Below are 17,708 nucleotides of genomic sequence, written 5' to 3' on the forward strand. Positions count from 1 at the left end.
AAAATATTCGGAGTCAGACTGGCTATAACCCCCTACGACGTCGAAAGTAGCTTAAACCATCTTTCTTCACCATTCTGAATGTCACATTGAACTTAAACACAAAATAACGGTAAATCTGATAAAAGTTCAAAATATAAAAGTACTAAATGTAAAACAATTAAAGAAGCTTTATAAAGTCAATTAGGTACATTCAAAGAAATAATAATAATAGTAATAAAAATTGACATCAACGGTACACGTCAGCAGCTGTCCAATGGGAAATGGCATTACTCATCGTCACGAATCTGTCGTCCAATCAGAGGCGTTGATGTTGAGCGGAGTTTAGCGGGTACATTTTCGATCTCGATTCGATAGCACAGCTAAGTGAAGGGGCATTGTTTTGATGAAGAAGATCCAGTCTGATAAAAACGAACGAGATTAGAGGTTATCTCGGGTTTGTTTACCCGGTTCACGAGGCGATGAGAGCGTAACTCGACTTTTTTTCTGGCAGGTTATTTTTTTACTTAGAAAAGTCCGAATGCTAACTAGCCTCCAGAGCTAACGTCAGCTAAGTAACTGGAGTGTTGTGATGTCCTGCGGCGGTGCAACGTTTTCTTGTTTCGTTGTCAACTCCAGCGGCTCGTAAAGAACAGGTCGGTGTGTATCCTACTGTCGCATTATTACGGTGTGCGTGGGCGTGCTTTATTTAACCTTTTGTCTTAAGTTTTCCACCTGTAATGTGCTGTCTGTGTCATCGTGATTAGTTTCACTTTCATGTGTTTGGAAACTGCTATCCCCTGTTTGTTTTCCTATTTTCCGAGTAAACACAGCGGAACGATAACACTGATCAGCCGGCTTCTGTAGCCCTAAATGAAGCATCAAATTCACAAACTGTCGATGCTTCTGTGTTAATGCTGTAATATGGACGCAGGAGCCTGCCTTCCAGTTATTGAAGTTTAACTGATGATAGAAAATGGTGGCATGCAAATCACAGGTTCACACATCCTCAGGTGAATTGTCTAGGCAACGGGACATTGTTGAAAGCAGTCAACTGACATGACTTTGGAGACTTCTAAGACTTCTGAGGGCCACAGAATGTATTTTAGCAGTTATTCCAGAAATCCATTACCCAGCTTGGGAATTTGAGTGATCATGCCCCTGTTTTAGGAAGCTATTTGCTCAGATTAAACTGTTTTTTTAATCCAGAGGTGCTTCATCTATTATCAGGTAACTATGCTGATCCACAGTAGGTTGTGTTAAAGAAGAGTAGCATACATGTATAAAGCCATTACCTACTGACCAATCAAACCGACCATCATGCTGATGCCCTGGTGAGCATCAGTAAAAAATATGGATTTTTATACTCACCTTTATTCCTGCTTTTTCCCTTTTCACTGCAAGCAATGTTTAAATTATTTCATTCCTTTATATGTGGGTGCAGCTGAAACTGTCTCACACACATCTGCACACTATAGTGTTTATTTTACAAACTAAAAAATTGTAATTCTACTTCAGATCCTCCTGTGTCTTTATGGTGGAGCTGTGAAAGTGACAGCTTTGTTAATGCGCACAAATGCATGTGTTCAGCTTTCATTCCTGACTTTAAATTGACTTTTTTGACATTGGAGGACTTTTCCACACATTAATGTAGCACTTTTGAAACATTTCCTCGTACAGACACACAGTAATTTCATCTGGCAGCTGTGGTGCTTTCAGCCTTACTGTGTGTTACTCTTCATTTTGTGTTCTGACATCATAGTTTGTAAAGGTAGCCACTAGGGCTGCACGATATTAGGAAAACCTGCGATGTGCGATAACTGTGATCAATACTGCGATAACGATATGACTTGCGATAAAATAAATAGCAAAAAAAAAAACAAAAAACAAATACATAATTTCCGTTTTACTGCACAGTTTTATTTAATGAAAGCTGCTGTATTAGCAGTGTAACAACAAAGTGCAGTCAAACATTGAAACATTGCCCCCATAAAAAAATTTCTGAGGCTTGAATTCTGAAAGACATCCTTCCCGGTCTCTATAATTAGTTTTAAATAAACATAACTTAAATTATACTGCAAATTATCTCTATGCAGTTGTTCATCATTTTACCACTCACCAAGTAGTTATGATGCAAGTCAAAACTGGAGTGGAAACTTTACTAGATTAAACTATAGGTAAGAACTTGTCTGCTGTGGGAACACACCAAAGAACAATTGTCTACCTTTGTGGTCGTACTGGCCAAGACTAATATTATCAACAATTAAGAACAATGTAGGTAGTGTGTTTTTGTAATTTTTTGAAAAAAAAAAAAAGGTTTCTCTATCTTGCATTCATCCTTCCTGAGTGAATGTTTTTTATGGCAAGTTCTTGTTAAGGAAAACCAACATGTTTACTCTCCAAGGTTTTAAACATGTGCGCTGACATGTTACTATGTTTCCTGATGTACTAAAAAGTCTCTCTGAAGGTGAGCTACTTGCAGGTATGCAGAGATACTTCCTTGCAAGCTTGCTTAGCTGTGGGAATGTCATTTTGTGGAGTTTCCACCATGCCAAGGGGTCTTCCTCACTGTCTATGGCCGTGGATAGCAAGTAGCTGTTAAGCTCAGCTTCAACAGCTTGTGAGAGATGCATAAAAGAGGAGGTAGGGATTGGAGCTGCCTTGAAGAAACTGCCCAGGGACTTTTTTGCCTTCTTCAGGGGACGACTGGGTGGATCATCTGTCTGGGCCTCTGGTTCAGCGGAGCTTCTCTCCTGGAACAGAAAGCAGATTATAAGAAAAGTAAACATTTTGGACTAAATATGAATTGAAAGGTTTTATATATAAGCATGCATGAATACCTTCTGTGCCACTGCTTCCATTTCTGACATCACTCTGGTCTTGATGTCTGAGACTCGATCAGTGCTGGTGTAGCTGACTTTAAATCTGGGATCCATGAAGCACGCCATGTCCATAAGTTCCTGGGTAGCTGGATTTTCATATTTAGTAATCAGGTACTCGAGGATTTTCTTCTTAATTGATTTTGTCAAATCACTGTCTTCTTCCTTCTCTGCAAGCACCGACGTCTTCATCAGATGAAGGACTGGTTTTACATATGAAACACTAACGTAGCTCTCACCAGACAGGGCATCTGTAAAGTCTTGCAGGGGGTGTAATGCCTGGTTGACAGACTCCAGTACCTCAAGATCCTGCCAAGTAGGAATCAAGTGTCTTGATTTCTTGTCTGCTGAGATGACATCAGAAATGGCCCGCTGCTGCTCCAGGACTCTCTCAATCATCTTCTGCCTGGAACCCCACCTGGTTGGGCATTCTGTGATCAGTGTGTGCTCTGGGAGGTTGAGCTTCTGCTGTGCTTTTTTCAGAGCCATCTTTGCTTTCCAGCTGTGGCAAAAATGTCCAACTAACTTTTTGCAAAGTCCAATGGCTCGGGCAATGCGGGCATCATCTTTGATAGAATTTTCTGGAGAAATAAGAGGAAACAAAAAAACTGTCATGTTTAAAACCTTTTTTTTAAAAAAAAAAAAACTAATTGAAATTTATAACTAAAGTTGTCTAAAAAGGTAACATTATCCTTATCAATATCAATTTGATAATAATGTATAGCACATTTTCATTGCTAAAAAGATCTGCCTTGAATAAAACTTACCGATTGCAAGGTGCAGCCTGTGTCCAAAACACTGAAGTCTGACCCAGTTGTTTAGCTCCGTGGCTCTCACAACATTGGCACCGTTGTCTGTGGTGATGCACACTTGTCGATCTTCTTTAAGATCCCAGCTGGCTAACACCTCACGTAATACATGGGCTATATTTTCACTAGTGTGGGAGTCTGGAAAATACACAGTCTCTAGACACCGTGTTTTCAGTTCAAAGTCTTCGGTGAGGAAGTGCACTGTGAAACTCATATATGGTTCCGTTGTACGACTTGACCATAGGTCTGTAGTGCTTGCGTAGTTTTCAGCTTGGCTCAGTTCAAACATGACGGTCTTGCGGCATGTTTCATACATTTGTGGAATGGCGACATGTGAAAAGTAGTTTCGTGAGGGGATGCGGTATCTCTGGTCCACTTTATGTATCAGACTGGTGAAGCCCTCTCTGCTAACTGTATTTATAGGCATCATGTCTTTAGCCAAAAAATGTGTAATGGCCTCTGTTATTTCTTTGTACCGCTTCGACGTTTTCTCATAAGGAATTCCACTTGAAAAACTCTGATACAGAGACGGCTGTTGGACTGCTGCGCTCTTTGTCTTAACATTAGCAACCTTTGTTTGGCTAGCCCTATCTTTCTGGAACTCTTCAAACAGTTCTCTGTGGTTGTATTGAAGATGATGGTGGAGATTAGTCGTGTTTCCTCTGGTGGTTGCCACGAGTGTTCGGCAAGTTTTGCAGAGTACCTGTGTTTGGAGAACGTCGTCTTTATCAAATCCAAAGTACCTCCAAATAAGTGAGGTACTATTTTTTTTTTTTAGCCACGAGTTCAGTAGCATTCTCGTCACGCGTCTCGCTCTCAGCCATTACAACTCTGACTCGTTGCTGCAGCGTTGTTCGCGCCCGACCTGCGTAGGAGGCGGGCCTCTAATCCATTTGATTGGTTAATGCCGTGAAGGGCTCTATTCGACTGGTCAAATGTGTAAATGGATTTCTTTGATTGGTAAATTCTTTACAGCACGTGTGTAAACATTTTAAGGTACCCAATTATCGCAGTTTACTCCGTCTTTTGCGATGGGCCCATCGCGCAGGCTGATATCGCGATGACAATAAATTTTCGATTTATCGTGCAGCCCTAGTAGCCACTCTGCAGTCATTAGACTTGTCTATGTTTCAGATCTTTCATGTGAATATGACCTGAAACTGGTTCTCTTTGAAACCAGATAAAAATATCCTGGGCTTGTTGAACTCTGTTCACAGAGCAGGTCCCTGCTTTGGTATTTAAATAATCAGAAGTGCCCACATGGCCAGAATTTGTCACCTTTTTTTGTGCCAATGTAAATATTGTACAGATCATGAAAACACTGAAGTTCTGATGCTTGTGTGTCATCCTGTTCTGGTCTCATTCTGCCTGTTTGTATTTTAGAAAGCCGGCGTTTTGAATGGCGGTGGCTCCTGCCTCGATGGCAGATAAAATCATTGTGCTTGATGAGGAAGGCGAAGAAGAAGAGAGTCCTCAGCCCTCCTCCTCTGCCTCCAAATCAAGCCCTGACCTTCAAGCCAAAAATGTCTCGCCGCTCAAAGCTCAGCTGCCAGTGCCCACACACATTACCCAGTCACCCTTCGCTACAGCGAAGAAGACCACGCAGTGTCTGCAGGCAGAGAATCAGAAGTTGTTCACTGAGGTGAGTTTATATGATGTTCCAAAGTTCATGACCAGAACTTAAAATAATGACATTTATGCAGAAGTATTTCATGTGTATCAGACTTCAGATTGCTCTAAGTGCTCAGTTTTTCTGTCTGGGTGACATTGACTTAAAATCTTATCTGTGTGTTTTTAGGCTAATTGTTGAAACATGATATATTTAAATGTTGACTTTTAAATCAAATTAACAAGTGAGATGATCCATGTTTCCCAAATAATACTGTGGGAAACTCAGTGGTGTCATCAGTTAGTTCCTCATTGAACAGATCAACTCCACTCTTCTAGACTGCAGCTGGTGGTCTTTACCACACTGGGGGCCTGACCAGCCTGCAGGGGAAACACAGGAAGGTCCACAGTTCGCTGGTCAGCAGTGACTCAGCTTTCAGAATAAGAGAGGATTGTATGGTGGTTAACCTGTTATATGTTGTCTCATAGTGATTCAGTAAATGCAAATTCCTGAGTACAGTCTAGTTTTGCAGAACCTTGTTCCATGGAGTTTATCCCAGCATGAGGCGAAGTACATCCTACAGCTCTCCTCCACTGGGTGCAAAACAATTTTATTAAAACAGTCATTAAAAAAAAACACGTTTAGTATTTGAAAGTTGGTAAGACCATTTTTGTATATTTCATTTTGATATATAAAAAACAACAACTATAATAAAATAACAATAAAATAATGTAGAAGAAAAAACTATAATAAAAATAACATTCAATTATTATTATTATTTTTAATTTGGCTTGTATGACAGTCTCATTAATAGTGACGGTTTTTTGTGTTTGTTTAAGAAATGAACTGATGGGTGGGTGAGGTTGATTTAGTTGGAGTGTGTACTGTGAGAGGATATAAACACTGGCATTAAATATGTATGTAATATTAAACTTTAGATCTAAACTTCCTCATTTAAATTACCTACTTATTTGAAAATATACAGATACACCCTATAAAGTCAATCCTGGGCCACTTTATACTGCAGATGTGTGTTTGTGTTAAAAAAGCACTGAAACCAGTCTTGCAACATCTGTCTTTTTCACTCCCTTGTTTTTCTCTTTGGTTCCTTATCCGTCATACTTTCTACTTTATCTCATCCTTTTTTTCTGTTTTCTTCCCTCCAGTTTGTGGAGCACTGCAGGCCCCTCACAGAGGACTGCCCGGAGGTCTTGACCTTCCTCCAGACAAAGCACTCCAAGGCCTGCCCGGACTTCCTGTCATCAGTGGAGTTGAGGAACACTTTGGGACGATGTTTGACTCGCGCTCAGGCCAACCGCTCTAAAACATTTGTCTACATCAGTGAACTGTGTACTGTGCTCAAGCAGCATGCCATCAAGAAGAGGCAAACCCTCTTCAAGGTTGACCATGGGCCTTCTACCTCAACGTCGAGTGATCTTCAGTCTACCTCCGTCACGCTCAAAAGTACAAGCAAGAGTAAAGGTAACCTGGACGAGGAGGAAGAAGGTGTGCAGCCGGCAGCAGATGAAGAGCAGCCTTCCACCTCAGGACAGCAAGAGAACAGAGAGGCAGACCGAGAAGAGGAGAGAAAAGCTAAAAGAGCCTCCAGGAAGCAGGTTAGTGTGGATTAGGAAAGTTGGAAAGTTTTATTTGTATACTGTATATTATATATACAGTTTTATTTGCACAGCACAATTTGTCTCAGTGTTTTTAAAATGACTTCAATACAGTCATTTTAAAAGGGAAAAAGAGTAAAGCAGATCAAAGCACACTGGTTAAGGCAGCCATTAAATATAAACTATTAAAAATATAAAATATCCCTCCTTTTATTTTTCAGCAACAGTAAGGGTTTAACACTTTTGTAGGAAATTATCATTCATGTCTGTCCTGTGTGTTCCTCTCAGATAGCGTACCTGGAGAACCTGCTGAAGGTGTACAACGAGGAGATCTGCCGCCTGCAGCAGGCTGAGCTGAGTCTCACTGACATGGAAGCGGAGGACTCGTTATACATCCAGGAGCACAAACTCAAACGCAAGGTCAGCCTCCAGTGTGGTGCAGCTCGGTGGCTTCCACTCTCTAATACAGACATTAAAGCTGTAAAATGTAAATGTTTACGACAGCCTGAGTGGCAGCTGCTCACACCTCCCTCACGTGTCCTCCTCCTTTTTTTCCAGATGATGAAGATTTATGAAAAACTGTGTGAACTAAAGGGCTGCAGCACACTAACAGGCCGAGCCATTGAACAGAGAATCAGCTACAAAAGCACTCGTTACCCTGAGATCAACAGGAGGGTGAGCTGCACGTTGTTGGGGCTACTTTCTAACCCGAGGGGTGGATTAAGACGCATCTGCAACAGAGCCAGGCTTTTTTTGCATTAACTGCCTCATTGAAACCAAATACAGTTATGATGACTGTGGTTCTAAACTTTGCCTGTTAACTCTGGTTTTACACTTCAGTCTCTGCGCATGCTCACGTTTATGTGCTGCTTTACTCGTAGAAAATTCCAGGCAGACATTATCAGCAGAAGATTAAAGGGCTGTAAAGAAATGTTAAAATCAAACAAAAAACATTAAACAGCAAAGGCAATGCCGTGTTTATACACTGTTGAAAAAACATGACAGTAAAAAAGCAAGGGGATGTCCAATAGTCCCGGTATAACACAAAGTCACTAAGGCCTCCTCATGTAACAGCTCGTCTCCCATGATCTCCTCCATACTTGAAACTATGCTGGGAGATGAAGCAAACCTCCTTATGACTGCATGTGTGGATGTGACATCATGGAGAAGCTGGACTGCCTGTGCAGCCTGAAGGTGCTGCTTCAAGCTGCCACCAGTGACAAAAAGCAAAACTAGAGAAAAGTCATTAGGGATGAGGAGACGGTCTGTGGCACCACGTCCTAAACCCTCACATCTCAGTCAGCATGTTCAGCAGATTTATTTATACAGCGCCAAATCACAAAGACAACAGACAACCCTAACAATCATGTGACCCACTGAGCAAGTGCTTTGGAGACAGTGGGATGAATGCTATAACTTAAGAATGCAGTGACGTAGGATTTTAACATTTTTATAATAGGTGAAGTTAATAGGAGGCTGAGTGGGAGCTCTGATGGCCGTTAGTATTTTTCCGATTGCCTGAAAAGATGCCTCTCCAGTCCTCCGGTTGACACTTTCATTTGAAATAAAGCAGTTGAAATGGATTCACATCTGGACTGATTGATATTCCTTAATTTAAATGACTTGATCTTACATTGCAGTGATTCAGTGTTCCCTTCATTCTTTGAACATTTGTTGTTCTGCTCTGTGTGCTCTCAGGACTGCTGTTTATTTTGAGCTCTTCTGAACTCTGTAGCATTTAAACTTGATTCTAATTCAGGTCTGATGCTGTCGTATAATCTAATGAAACATTTGGGTTACATTTTAGTTCGTGACTAATTCAGATTTACTGCTAAAATATTCTTGGTTAAACTGATAAGGTTTCTAATTTAACATTAACTGTGAGCATCAGTGTAAAAGATATTAGGCCACAGATCAGGACCAAGCATAAAAACATTATTGGTTTCTTGCTGCTATTAATGGTTTCTGTCTGAGGTTTCTGAACTATTTGAAGTTCTTTATAAAACACAAACTGGCAGAAACACACAGCGATCACACAGAAGAGATTTGTATCTGTGGTTATTTAATTTCATGGAGCTATATTTTCATTCGAGTTTTGTCCTCTGTGTTCCTCCCTTTGTCAGATCGAGCGTTTCATCAACAGTCCCGAGGTACGACAAAACCCTCCTGATTACCAGGACATCCTCCAGCAGGTGTTGCATGCCAACGATCGCCACAACCTCTGCTTGACCAGGAAGCATATAAACCAGATCGCCCAGGAGGCGTTCAGAGAGACCGGGAGCCGCATACAGGACCGCCGTCACCTGGACCTCGTCTACAACTTTGGCTCTAGCCTCACCGACACCTATAAGCCTGGTAAGATAATAAAGAGAAATGCTGCTGCTCGTGCGGGGCTTCACTGTCTGACTGCACACTGAAGTGTTTCTACTCACAAATCTGATCGTCGATTTGAATTAAAATATGAATATTTGTTCATTAATTTACTTTAACGTTTGCTCCACACTTTCATTTCCTCACTGCTGACATTTTTGCTCTCATCCTCTTGTCTCTCCGCCTCCCTCTTTAGCCACAGACCCGGCTCTGAAGGACCCATCACTACTGAAGAAACTGCGGTCGAACCGAGAAGTTGCTCTAACTAGCCTGGAGGAGGTCATCAAGAAGTACGCTGTGAAACAGGACGACACGGAGGAGAAGGAGAGGAGCAAACGACTGCAAAAAGACAGGAAGGACAAAGAGGTAACAGAGGAACATCATCACAGTGATAGGTTTGTAGCTTAAACCTATTCGCTGGAACGTTGAAGACAATTTAATTACACAGCAAAGTAAGACACGAGTAGGCAAAGTTCTTTATGTTCCTCGTGCACGGGAGAGAACTGGACAAACGCCGTTCCTTCGCTTGACCCCAGTTGCTCTCGTCCGCTCCCCCGTAACACTGCTCTTTTATTGAGGTTACATGAATATACATAGGTTCATTAACATATGACGTCTACCTACACACAAAGAGTACCTTGCCTGTGCGTTGTGTAAGTGTGTGTGTGTGTGTGTGTGTGGGGTCAGAGTGTGACCCGATAAGCGACTTCCCTAAACCTGCTGGTCTGGAAGTCCAGCAGTTCATCTAAACAAAAGGCACTTAGACTAAAACAGACATAGCTACGTTTATCCTACCACAAAACAATAAAAGAAGGTACAACCTCCCCCATGCTCCCAGGATGTGGGTGTGAATGCCAGAGCACTCTGGAATGCACACAAGTCTTTGCAGACTATTAGCTATTAACACTATTAACTATGACATTGATTATAAAACTCTAAGCATATATGAGTAGATATTTCTAAGCATAAATGACAATCAACAATATAAACCTGACACACAGCTGTTTGGTTTTATTTTTATGTGTGAAAACATTAGATTTTATGTCTTTCTGTTTTTCTGAGAGGTCGTTCTCCGTCACGATGGGAAAATATTCCTCTTCTTCTGCCCGTCTCCGCTGTGGTGTGCCCCAGGGCTCGGTACTGGGTCCTGTGTTGTTTTCTCTGTATATGTTGCCCTTGAGCTCCATTTTTGAAAAACACAATGTCTCTTTTCACTGTTACGCTGATGATATTCAAATCTACCTTCACCTGACTGGGGATGCTTTATCCTCACCACATCCTCTGTTTGACTGTCTGAGTGATGTCAAGGACTGGTTATCACGTAACTTTCTTACTTTAAATGGAAAGAAGACAGAAATTATTGTTTTTGACCGAAATATGCCTCTGGGACAATTGACTGGCACATTGGGGCCTGTTGCTAACTACCTTACTGATACTGCCAGGAATCTTGGAGTTTTCATGGATAGTTCCTTCAAACTTGACAAACAGGTCTCTACTGTGGTAAAAACTAGCTTTCATCAACTACGCCTAATCTCTAAGGCTAAACCCTACATACCACACAAAGATATGGAGAAACTCATTCATGCTTTCATTACGTCAAGACTGGACTATTGTAACTCACTCTACTTGGGTCTACAATCTTCTCTTCTGCAGCGTCTGCAGCTGGTCCAGAATGCCGCAGCACGTCTCTTGACCGGCACTAGAAAGTTTGACTCTATCACCCCTGTTCTGAAAAATTTACACTGGCTTCCTATCAAATATCGAATTGATTTTAAAATTCTATTGTTTACTTATAAAATTTTAAACAATATGGCACCTGACTACTTAGCTGATCTCCTCTGTCTGTACAGCCCTCAGAGAGCACTAAGATCATCGGGCCAACTGCTCTTGGTGCAACCTAGGTCTCGGCTGAAGACCAGAGGAGACCGTGCCTTTGCCGTTGCTGCACCCAGGCTATGGAATACTCTCCCTCTTCATATTCGCGCGTCAGATTCCATTCAGTCTTTTAAATCACGTTTAAAAACGTATTTGTTTGATCTGGCATTTAAGGCGAATTAGGGTAATTTACATCTGGCTCTGTATTTAGATTATGTAATTATCTTATATTTTATATATTTGTAATTTATATTTTATTGTGATTTTATTTGTACTGCGATTTTACCGGAAAGCACTTTGGTGTACTTTGGTCTTAAAAATGTGCTATATAAATAAATTTTGATTGATTGATTGAACATCAGTCTGCTTTATTTCTTAAAAAGAATTAAGGTCAAAATTTGTGGTACATCTTGTGTATTGAATAGCAATATATTTTACAGTTTAATCTTATAAAGCAGAGGAAGAAAGTATTTTAATCACACAGGACTGTAAAAGTACCAAAGTAAAGAAGTAAAAATTTAACTCAGGTTTTACCTTTTCTATTTATTTATGTTCTGATGAGGTATGTTGGAGTTAATAAATAAAAAAATTGTCAATGTCAGTAAAATTTGCTGGCTCAGAAATATAAAATACATAGTGGGGAGGAAAAATTGTAATGTGACAAAGAAAAACATTTATAAACCTGTGAGTCGTGTTTGGGGGAAAACAAAGAAACTGGAGTGTTTATTTGTTTCACTTAATCCCAAAAGTTTTGTCTCATATTAATCTGAAATTATGAGAATATAAAAGATTTTAGTTTTGTGCTTGTTTGTGCGATCGTGCCTCAAGAGTTGGCAGTTTGTCTTGTAATCGGAAGGTTGCCGGTTCGAGCCCCGACTCTGTCGTTGTGTCCTTGGGCAAGACACTTCACCCATTGCCTACTGGTGGTGGTCAGAGGGCCCGGTGGCGCCAGTGTCCGGCAGCCTCGCCTCTGTCAGTGCGCCCCAGGGTGGCTGTGGCTACAATGTAGCTGCCATCAGGGCAGGGATAGCTCAGTAGGTAAAGTGGTCGCCCCATGATCGGAAGGTCAGCGGTTCGAATCCACTTAACGGCTACCCTGAGGTACCCCTGAGCAAGGTACCGTCCCTACACACTGCTCCCCGGGCGCCTGCTTAGTGGGCTGCCCACTGCTTCACTGAGTGAATGGGTCAAATGCAGAGAAAAACAAGTAATTTCCCCATGGGGATCAATAAAGTATCTATTATTATTATTATTATTATTATTATCACCAGTGTGTGAATGTGTGTGTGAATGGGTGGATGACTGGATGTAGTGTAAAGTGATTTGGGGTCCTTAGGGACTAGTAAAGCTCTATACAAGTTCAGGCCTTTTACCATGTGTTTGTGTTCTGAATCTTGTTTAATTTCCTTTGCTGCGTTTCAGGGCCACACGTCAGGAAAAAAAGTGGAAACTGAAGAGATGAATGGCGTGTCTGAGGAGGAGGAGGAAGAGGATGAAGATGATGAATCCTCAGATCCAGACATAGAGGAAGAGATCCAGGCCAGCACTCAGCAGGATGGACCAGGTTAGACCAAATAAATGTGGTTATATTGAAGCAACATATTGGCTGACAAGCATCAAATTAGATATAAATCTAATTTCATTGTTCACCACAAAAGCTGCATGTATAGAACACAGGAGTTTGCATCTAGGTAACTGCCCTCTGCGGTCTGTACCAGGATCTAAATATTCTTATTTTATGAAAACATAACTGAGTTTCTGAGATTTTAAGTCACCGCTAGGACTGCTGCTAAGGTTAGCCACACTGTGCTGATAATGTGTAACGTATGATTTAATCATTGAACAGAATGATTAACAATTTAATGTGACTCATAAACACACAGAGAATTCATACAGACAATGTTTAAACTCATCCGTCAGATTGGGCTCAATTAAAGACTGTTTTTCTTCCCTTTAGGCTGTTATTTAGTCTGTTTTTTTTCCTCCCTTTTAAACAACGAATACATTCATACAGTCAAATAAGTGTTATCAGATTTCAAAAACTGTGACCAGATGAAGGGGGCAGAGATAAGAGAAGAAAATATTTATGTGCCTTTTTTGCTTCTTTCTTTAGATGAAGAAGACAACGAGGAAGACGACATTAACGAGGTGGAACAAGCGAGCGAAGGCACCAACAAGGAGGATCAGAACGATGATCAGATTGCACACGTTTCTGCAGGCGAAGAAGGAAGCTTGAAAGATGAGGACGAGCAGGTTACGAGTCCTGCTTCTGATGAGACAAAGTCCCAGATCTCGCCGCTGTCTGATATCCCCTCCCCCGCAGAAAGCCCCAGCCAATCAGAGCCCATGCAGACTGATGACCAGAGGCCGTTATCGAATGGTGACCACAAGAGCTTACAGGAACCTGCAGATTCTTCCAGTCATGAGTCAGTCGTCCTGTCAAACTACAACCAAGGCAAAACGGGCCTCACAGCAGCAGCCAATGGGAAAGCATCTCCGTCATCGCCAGAAGACGGCGTGGAAAGGTGCGGCACGCAGACAAGCAATGGCACGTCTCCACCGCCCAGCCCCAGAACCACGAGGAGCCAGAAGAGGAAGTGGGAGGAAAGGAACTCGCAGAGTAGAAAGAACCTAATCATCCACGACAGGTGAGGCTGTCGCTGAGAGGTCAGGAGTCCACGATGAAAATGTGTTTGTGAGATAATTAATAATACAAACAAACAAATAATGACTTATTTCTCAAAGTCAATGTGAATGTATTTGATGCTCTTTAGCTTTGTAACTTTTATAACTGTTCAGAAGGCAGAAGCAGGTGTTATAATGTGTTTATAGTAATATTTAAAACTGTAGGAGAGCAGCATGGAGGCCTGCTGCTCTCAGGAGGAACAGTTTTACGCCTCCACCGTGAAAAGCTGATGAGGCTTTGTTTCCACTCTGCCGGGCGGCGTGAACACGATAGTTCAAGATCGACGCAACGGAGCATTTTCAATTTGAAACCATCAGTGCGTCTACTGGGACGCTGAGGCCTTTCACCTTTTGAATACAATGAACTTAAATAGTTTTAATAAACAGAATGTGAAAGGTTTGACTAGTTTTTAATTAAATAACCAAATTTGTGTCAGGATGAGAAATTCAGGCTTAATTAAACTTCTTGGTGGTGATTTGACCTCAGAATAAGTGTGGCAGTGTGCAAACACTCATGTTTAATTACCAGTGAGGTAACAGTTGAACTGGAAATTAATAATGGTATCCTAAGACGAGCTCTAAAATCATTTCTCTTGCTTGTATCAAGAGTTACCATCATTTCTGTTGTGTTCATCACTTCATAATCTGAGACTCTCACTGACTGTGTCTAATAGACGAGGCTGCATTGAAATGTGTGACTTCTTTGAAAATGTCCAGTTATCGAAAATCCTGCTCTCATTTAAATTGTAGTTTCAGCTCTTTGAACTTGAGTTCATGGTTTTATTTCTCTGGGTTCATTTATTCTCTGTATGTTTGTTGATCTTGGCTCTTTCATTCTCCTCAGTGATGCGGACATCCCTCTGGATATGGGCGTTGTGACCTGCAACTCTCCAGAGACCACTCGAGCAAACACGCCAACGCAGGAAGTGGTCAGCAGCTCGCAGTCGACACCGCCACCGAAGAAAAACAAGGTGGGGCAAATAGAGTCATACCAGAGGAGCTGAGTTTCAGGATAGAAACGATGCAGTGAGGACGACACTTTGAATAAAACACCTCACGTGTCTGAATTTACAGTTATTTTGTCATTTTGACAAACTGTATCAACACAATGGACCTAAAATAACACACAAAAATAAAACCTCAAAGTGGTGAAAAGTGAAATAGGTTTTGCAAAATATATTTAAATGTTTAACAAATCATTTTTATAGCTTGAAGTCTAAATATACATACATGTAAAAAAAAAAAAATTTCTTTTACAAATTTTGTAAACAGGTTTATCCAACTACTTACATTCAGAAGTGTGTATCTGTTCACACAAATTATTTGTGCCACTCTGAAAACTAGTTCCTGTTGCCCACAAGACAGAGGGGCACATCACAGGCCTGACAACAGGATGTGTATCACTCCTCCTGTTGTCCACCTGGAGACGGTGTTTACATTGAAGGCTGCCTTTGGTGTTTTTTTTGTCCAGCTGTAGCTGCGTCGTTGTTTTGACAGACACACAGAAAAAACCCCACTTCACTCCAAACGAGCTTAATGCCACAAATCTCAAAAATTGCTGTTCTCGCAGCCATTTTCTCAAAACTTTCGTCTGTTACTAAGCAACCAAATGGTGTGTTGCCATATAATTTTGTTATAGGCTGACAAGGTGAATTTTTCCATGAATAGTAAAGGGCGTTGAAAAGCATGGCGTGAATTATCATAACTCTGGTGTTATTTGGCCTCTCAACACTAAAAACTGGAACGTAGTTGAAGTCTTCACTTTTAACACAAGTTAACAACTGAGGCTCAGCGAGGGTGCGTCTTGTTGCCACGTCACCTTAAATTGGTCATGTGATGTGGGCACACCGGTACGTCTGTCAACAGCATCAACATGTTTTTAAAGATGTTTTTATTCTGCTGATACTCCGAGTGTTTCTCCAGAAGAGTAAATACTTTATGCTGCTGTCTGTGTGATTGCAGGTCAACGTGGCGACACAGTGTGACCCAGATGAGATCATCGTCCTGTCAGACTCAGATTAACCTTTAACCTCAGAACTCTGACTAGAGTCATTTACAGCAGAGGAAGTCTGAGGTTTGAAGCAAATAAAAGCCAACACAACTGTTTTTGTAAAGAACTGGAATGAAATGTTTGTGATTCAATGTGTATAAACGCCAGCTGAGGCAGCAGGTTCTGGGATGCCCCTGCTGTGCACTACAGAATAAAGTTTTCATTTGATCCGAGCAGGGAAACTCGAGCTGACGCTGACCTCGGCTGCTTCTTGCACTTTGGGTACAGAAACTAACCGCCACTCATTGTGTCGCTAAAAATAGTGAAATACATTCTGTTTTTTTACTGCTCTGAAGCTGAAAATACTTCACTGGGATTCTTTTTACTCGACCTGAACGCTGATTTGTGGTTGGTGTGTTTTTAGGTAACGATCAGTGCCTGATTAAAATTGAACTGAGCAGTCAGACGTGAGGCCCAGATGTTGAATTTCACTGGACATGGCTGCTCTGGCAAACTTCCAGTTTGTTTACATTTTTATATTTCAAATCTGTTTTCTTGACAGAGCAGGCAGTGAGGTGATGTTCTCTATTAAAGTCCTTCTATTGATGTTGTTTTATTTGCTGCTATTTATGATCTGAGCGAGCTGTGCCGTGGTTTCAGTTGCAGCAACGACAACAGGAAAACATTTACACTGCTTAGATGTTTCCTCTCACAATTTCGATTCAAAATGAATTCGGTTAAAAGGTTTAAAATAAAGTAATTTACCTACTGAGGCAGGTGCTGGTGAGGCTGCAGGAACAGCTACAGGAACGGAAACGCTGAAAGTTCTCTTAGCAAACCCCACAAAAAAACAATCCCCCACCCCCCCAAAAAACTGCAACAAAGTCTTCCTGCTTAAACATGTTGTTGTGCTGCATCACTCACAGGAGACAAAAGCATTAATCTGAACTAACCAAATCACTTTTGAGTCATTTGTGGGACTTTTGTTGATTTAAAAACTAAAACACACCAGTGAGCCACAATTTTCAACCTTTTGAGGATTTTAAAATAATGCTACACTCACAGAATGTATTAATCCTCGTCTGAAAAGTAGTTCTAAACAAATCCGCTCCTCCTTTTGGAGTAGCGTATGCTGAAAACTACATGCCCAGCTGTTTTAAGAAATAACTGCATATTTATGAGCCTCATTTCCAGCCGTCTCTAATCATAACCAGCAGTAAAGCGCAGGAAGTTATGACGCGTACCGCTTGTCGAGGGGTCTGTTGACACTGAAATATAAATAACAGCAGTCTTATCTTTAAAGTGGTCAAATTTCATCCCAAGACAGACGAACTCTACCTCTGCCCACAAGTGTGCGTAAAAGATGGATGTAGTCGACATCATCCATTTGTTCCTTAAGTCCTGATATGTCAAGCTGAATGTTTTGGCGAGGTCAGGCTGAACCCCCTTTAGGTAGTGACCTGTCAATCATGAAGTAGGCCTGTTTTTCACCGGGTGCATTTGTTTGTCCTCGTTTTTCTAACGAGGATCATAATTTACTAAATAAACGTCAAATTCAAGAAAACCCAAAAGCAGCGACTGAGGCCATAAACCGTAAAGTCTTAACAGCTCATAGGTCGATGCAGATTTCTATAGACTGACATCTTTGCAAGTAATCGCTCCCTACTGGCCGTTAGAAAGATTACATGGTGCTTCCACGCTGGCTTTACTGTTATTATACAGTAATAACAGTCTGAGCGCCTCTGCGGGATAACCACGTTCTTTCTGCCTGCTGCCAAAGCTCAACTCAGCCAAAACTAAACATGAACACAAAGATCACTGCAGGTCTGGTGACTCTGCGTTTGGGTCCTTTTAGAGATCCTGAACACCTTTAATTATAAATACATTCTGTACTTTATT

At 41.3% G+C, this 17,708-nt stretch overlaps 2 protein-coding genes across 2 annotated transcripts; one reads left to right on the forward strand and one right to left on the reverse strand.

Moving 5' to 3' along the window:
• Nucleotides 1-311: 311 nt before the first annotated feature.
• daxx (death-domain associated protein) lies at nucleotides 312-16,766 on the forward strand. Its single transcript, XM_085395534.1, has 11 exons — nucleotides 312-632; nucleotides 5,048-5,306; nucleotides 6,440-6,889; nucleotides 7,178-7,309; nucleotides 7,448-7,564; nucleotides 9,013-9,244; nucleotides 9,456-9,625; nucleotides 12,557-12,698; nucleotides 13,248-13,782; nucleotides 14,664-14,790; nucleotides 15,782-16,766. Exons 2-11 carry the CDS (start codon nucleotides 5,064-5,066, stop codon nucleotides 15,839-15,841), a joined length of 2,208 nt encoding a protein of 735 aa, XP_085251660.1. The 5' UTR covers nucleotides 312-632; nucleotides 5,048-5,063; the 3' UTR covers nucleotides 15,842-16,766.
• LOC146643235 (E3 SUMO-protein ligase ZBED1-like) lies at nucleotides 1,759-4,676 on the reverse strand. The gene is made up of 3 exons (XM_085396848.1): nucleotides 3,623-4,676; nucleotides 2,817-3,436; nucleotides 1,759-2,729 (listed from the first exon to the last, which is right to left on the reverse strand). Exons 1-3 carry the CDS (start codon nucleotides 4,458-4,460, stop codon nucleotides 2,334-2,336), a joined length of 1,854 nt encoding a protein of 617 aa, XP_085252974.1. The 5' UTR covers nucleotides 4,461-4,676; the 3' UTR covers nucleotides 1,759-2,333.
• Nucleotides 16,767-17,708: the final 942 nt, after the last annotated feature.

The sequence above is a fragment of the Rhamphochromis longiceps genome, linkage group LG22, assembly GCF_057381845.1.
Source record: "Rhamphochromis longiceps isolate RC_006_pf linkage group LG22, R_longiceps_female_GT1.1, whole genome shotgun sequence".
NCBI lineage: Eukaryota > Metazoa > Chordata > Actinopteri > Cichliformes > Cichlidae > Rhamphochromis > Rhamphochromis longiceps.

Excerpts from the sequence above, each read along its gene's own strand:
- daxx (XM_085395534.1), top strand. The coding sequence starts at position 5,064 with ATGGCGGTGGCTCCTGCCTCGATGGCAGATAAAATCATTGTGCTTGAT. Across the intron at positions 5,307-6,439 it reads ATCAGAAGTTGTTCACTGAG|TTTGTGGAGCACTGCAGGCC; the intron begins GTGAGTTTATAT and ends TCTTCCCTCCAG. Across the intron at positions 13,783-14,663 it reads AACCTAATCATCCACGACAG|TGATGCGGACATCCCTCTGG; the intron begins GTGAGGCTGTCG and ends CATTCTCCTCAG.
- LOC146643235 (XM_085396848.1), bottom strand. The coding sequence starts at position 4,460 with ATGCTACTGAACTCGTGGCTAAAAAAAAAAAATAGTACCTCACTTATT. Across the intron at positions 3,437-3,622 it reads CAGGCTGCACCTTGCAATCG|AAAATTCTATCAAAGATGAT; the intron begins GTAAGTTTTATT and ends TTATTTCTCCAG. Across the intron at positions 2,730-2,816 it reads TGGAAGCAGTGGCACAGAAG|GAGAGAAGCTCCGCTGAACC; the intron begins GTATTCATGCAT and ends TTTCTGTTCCAG.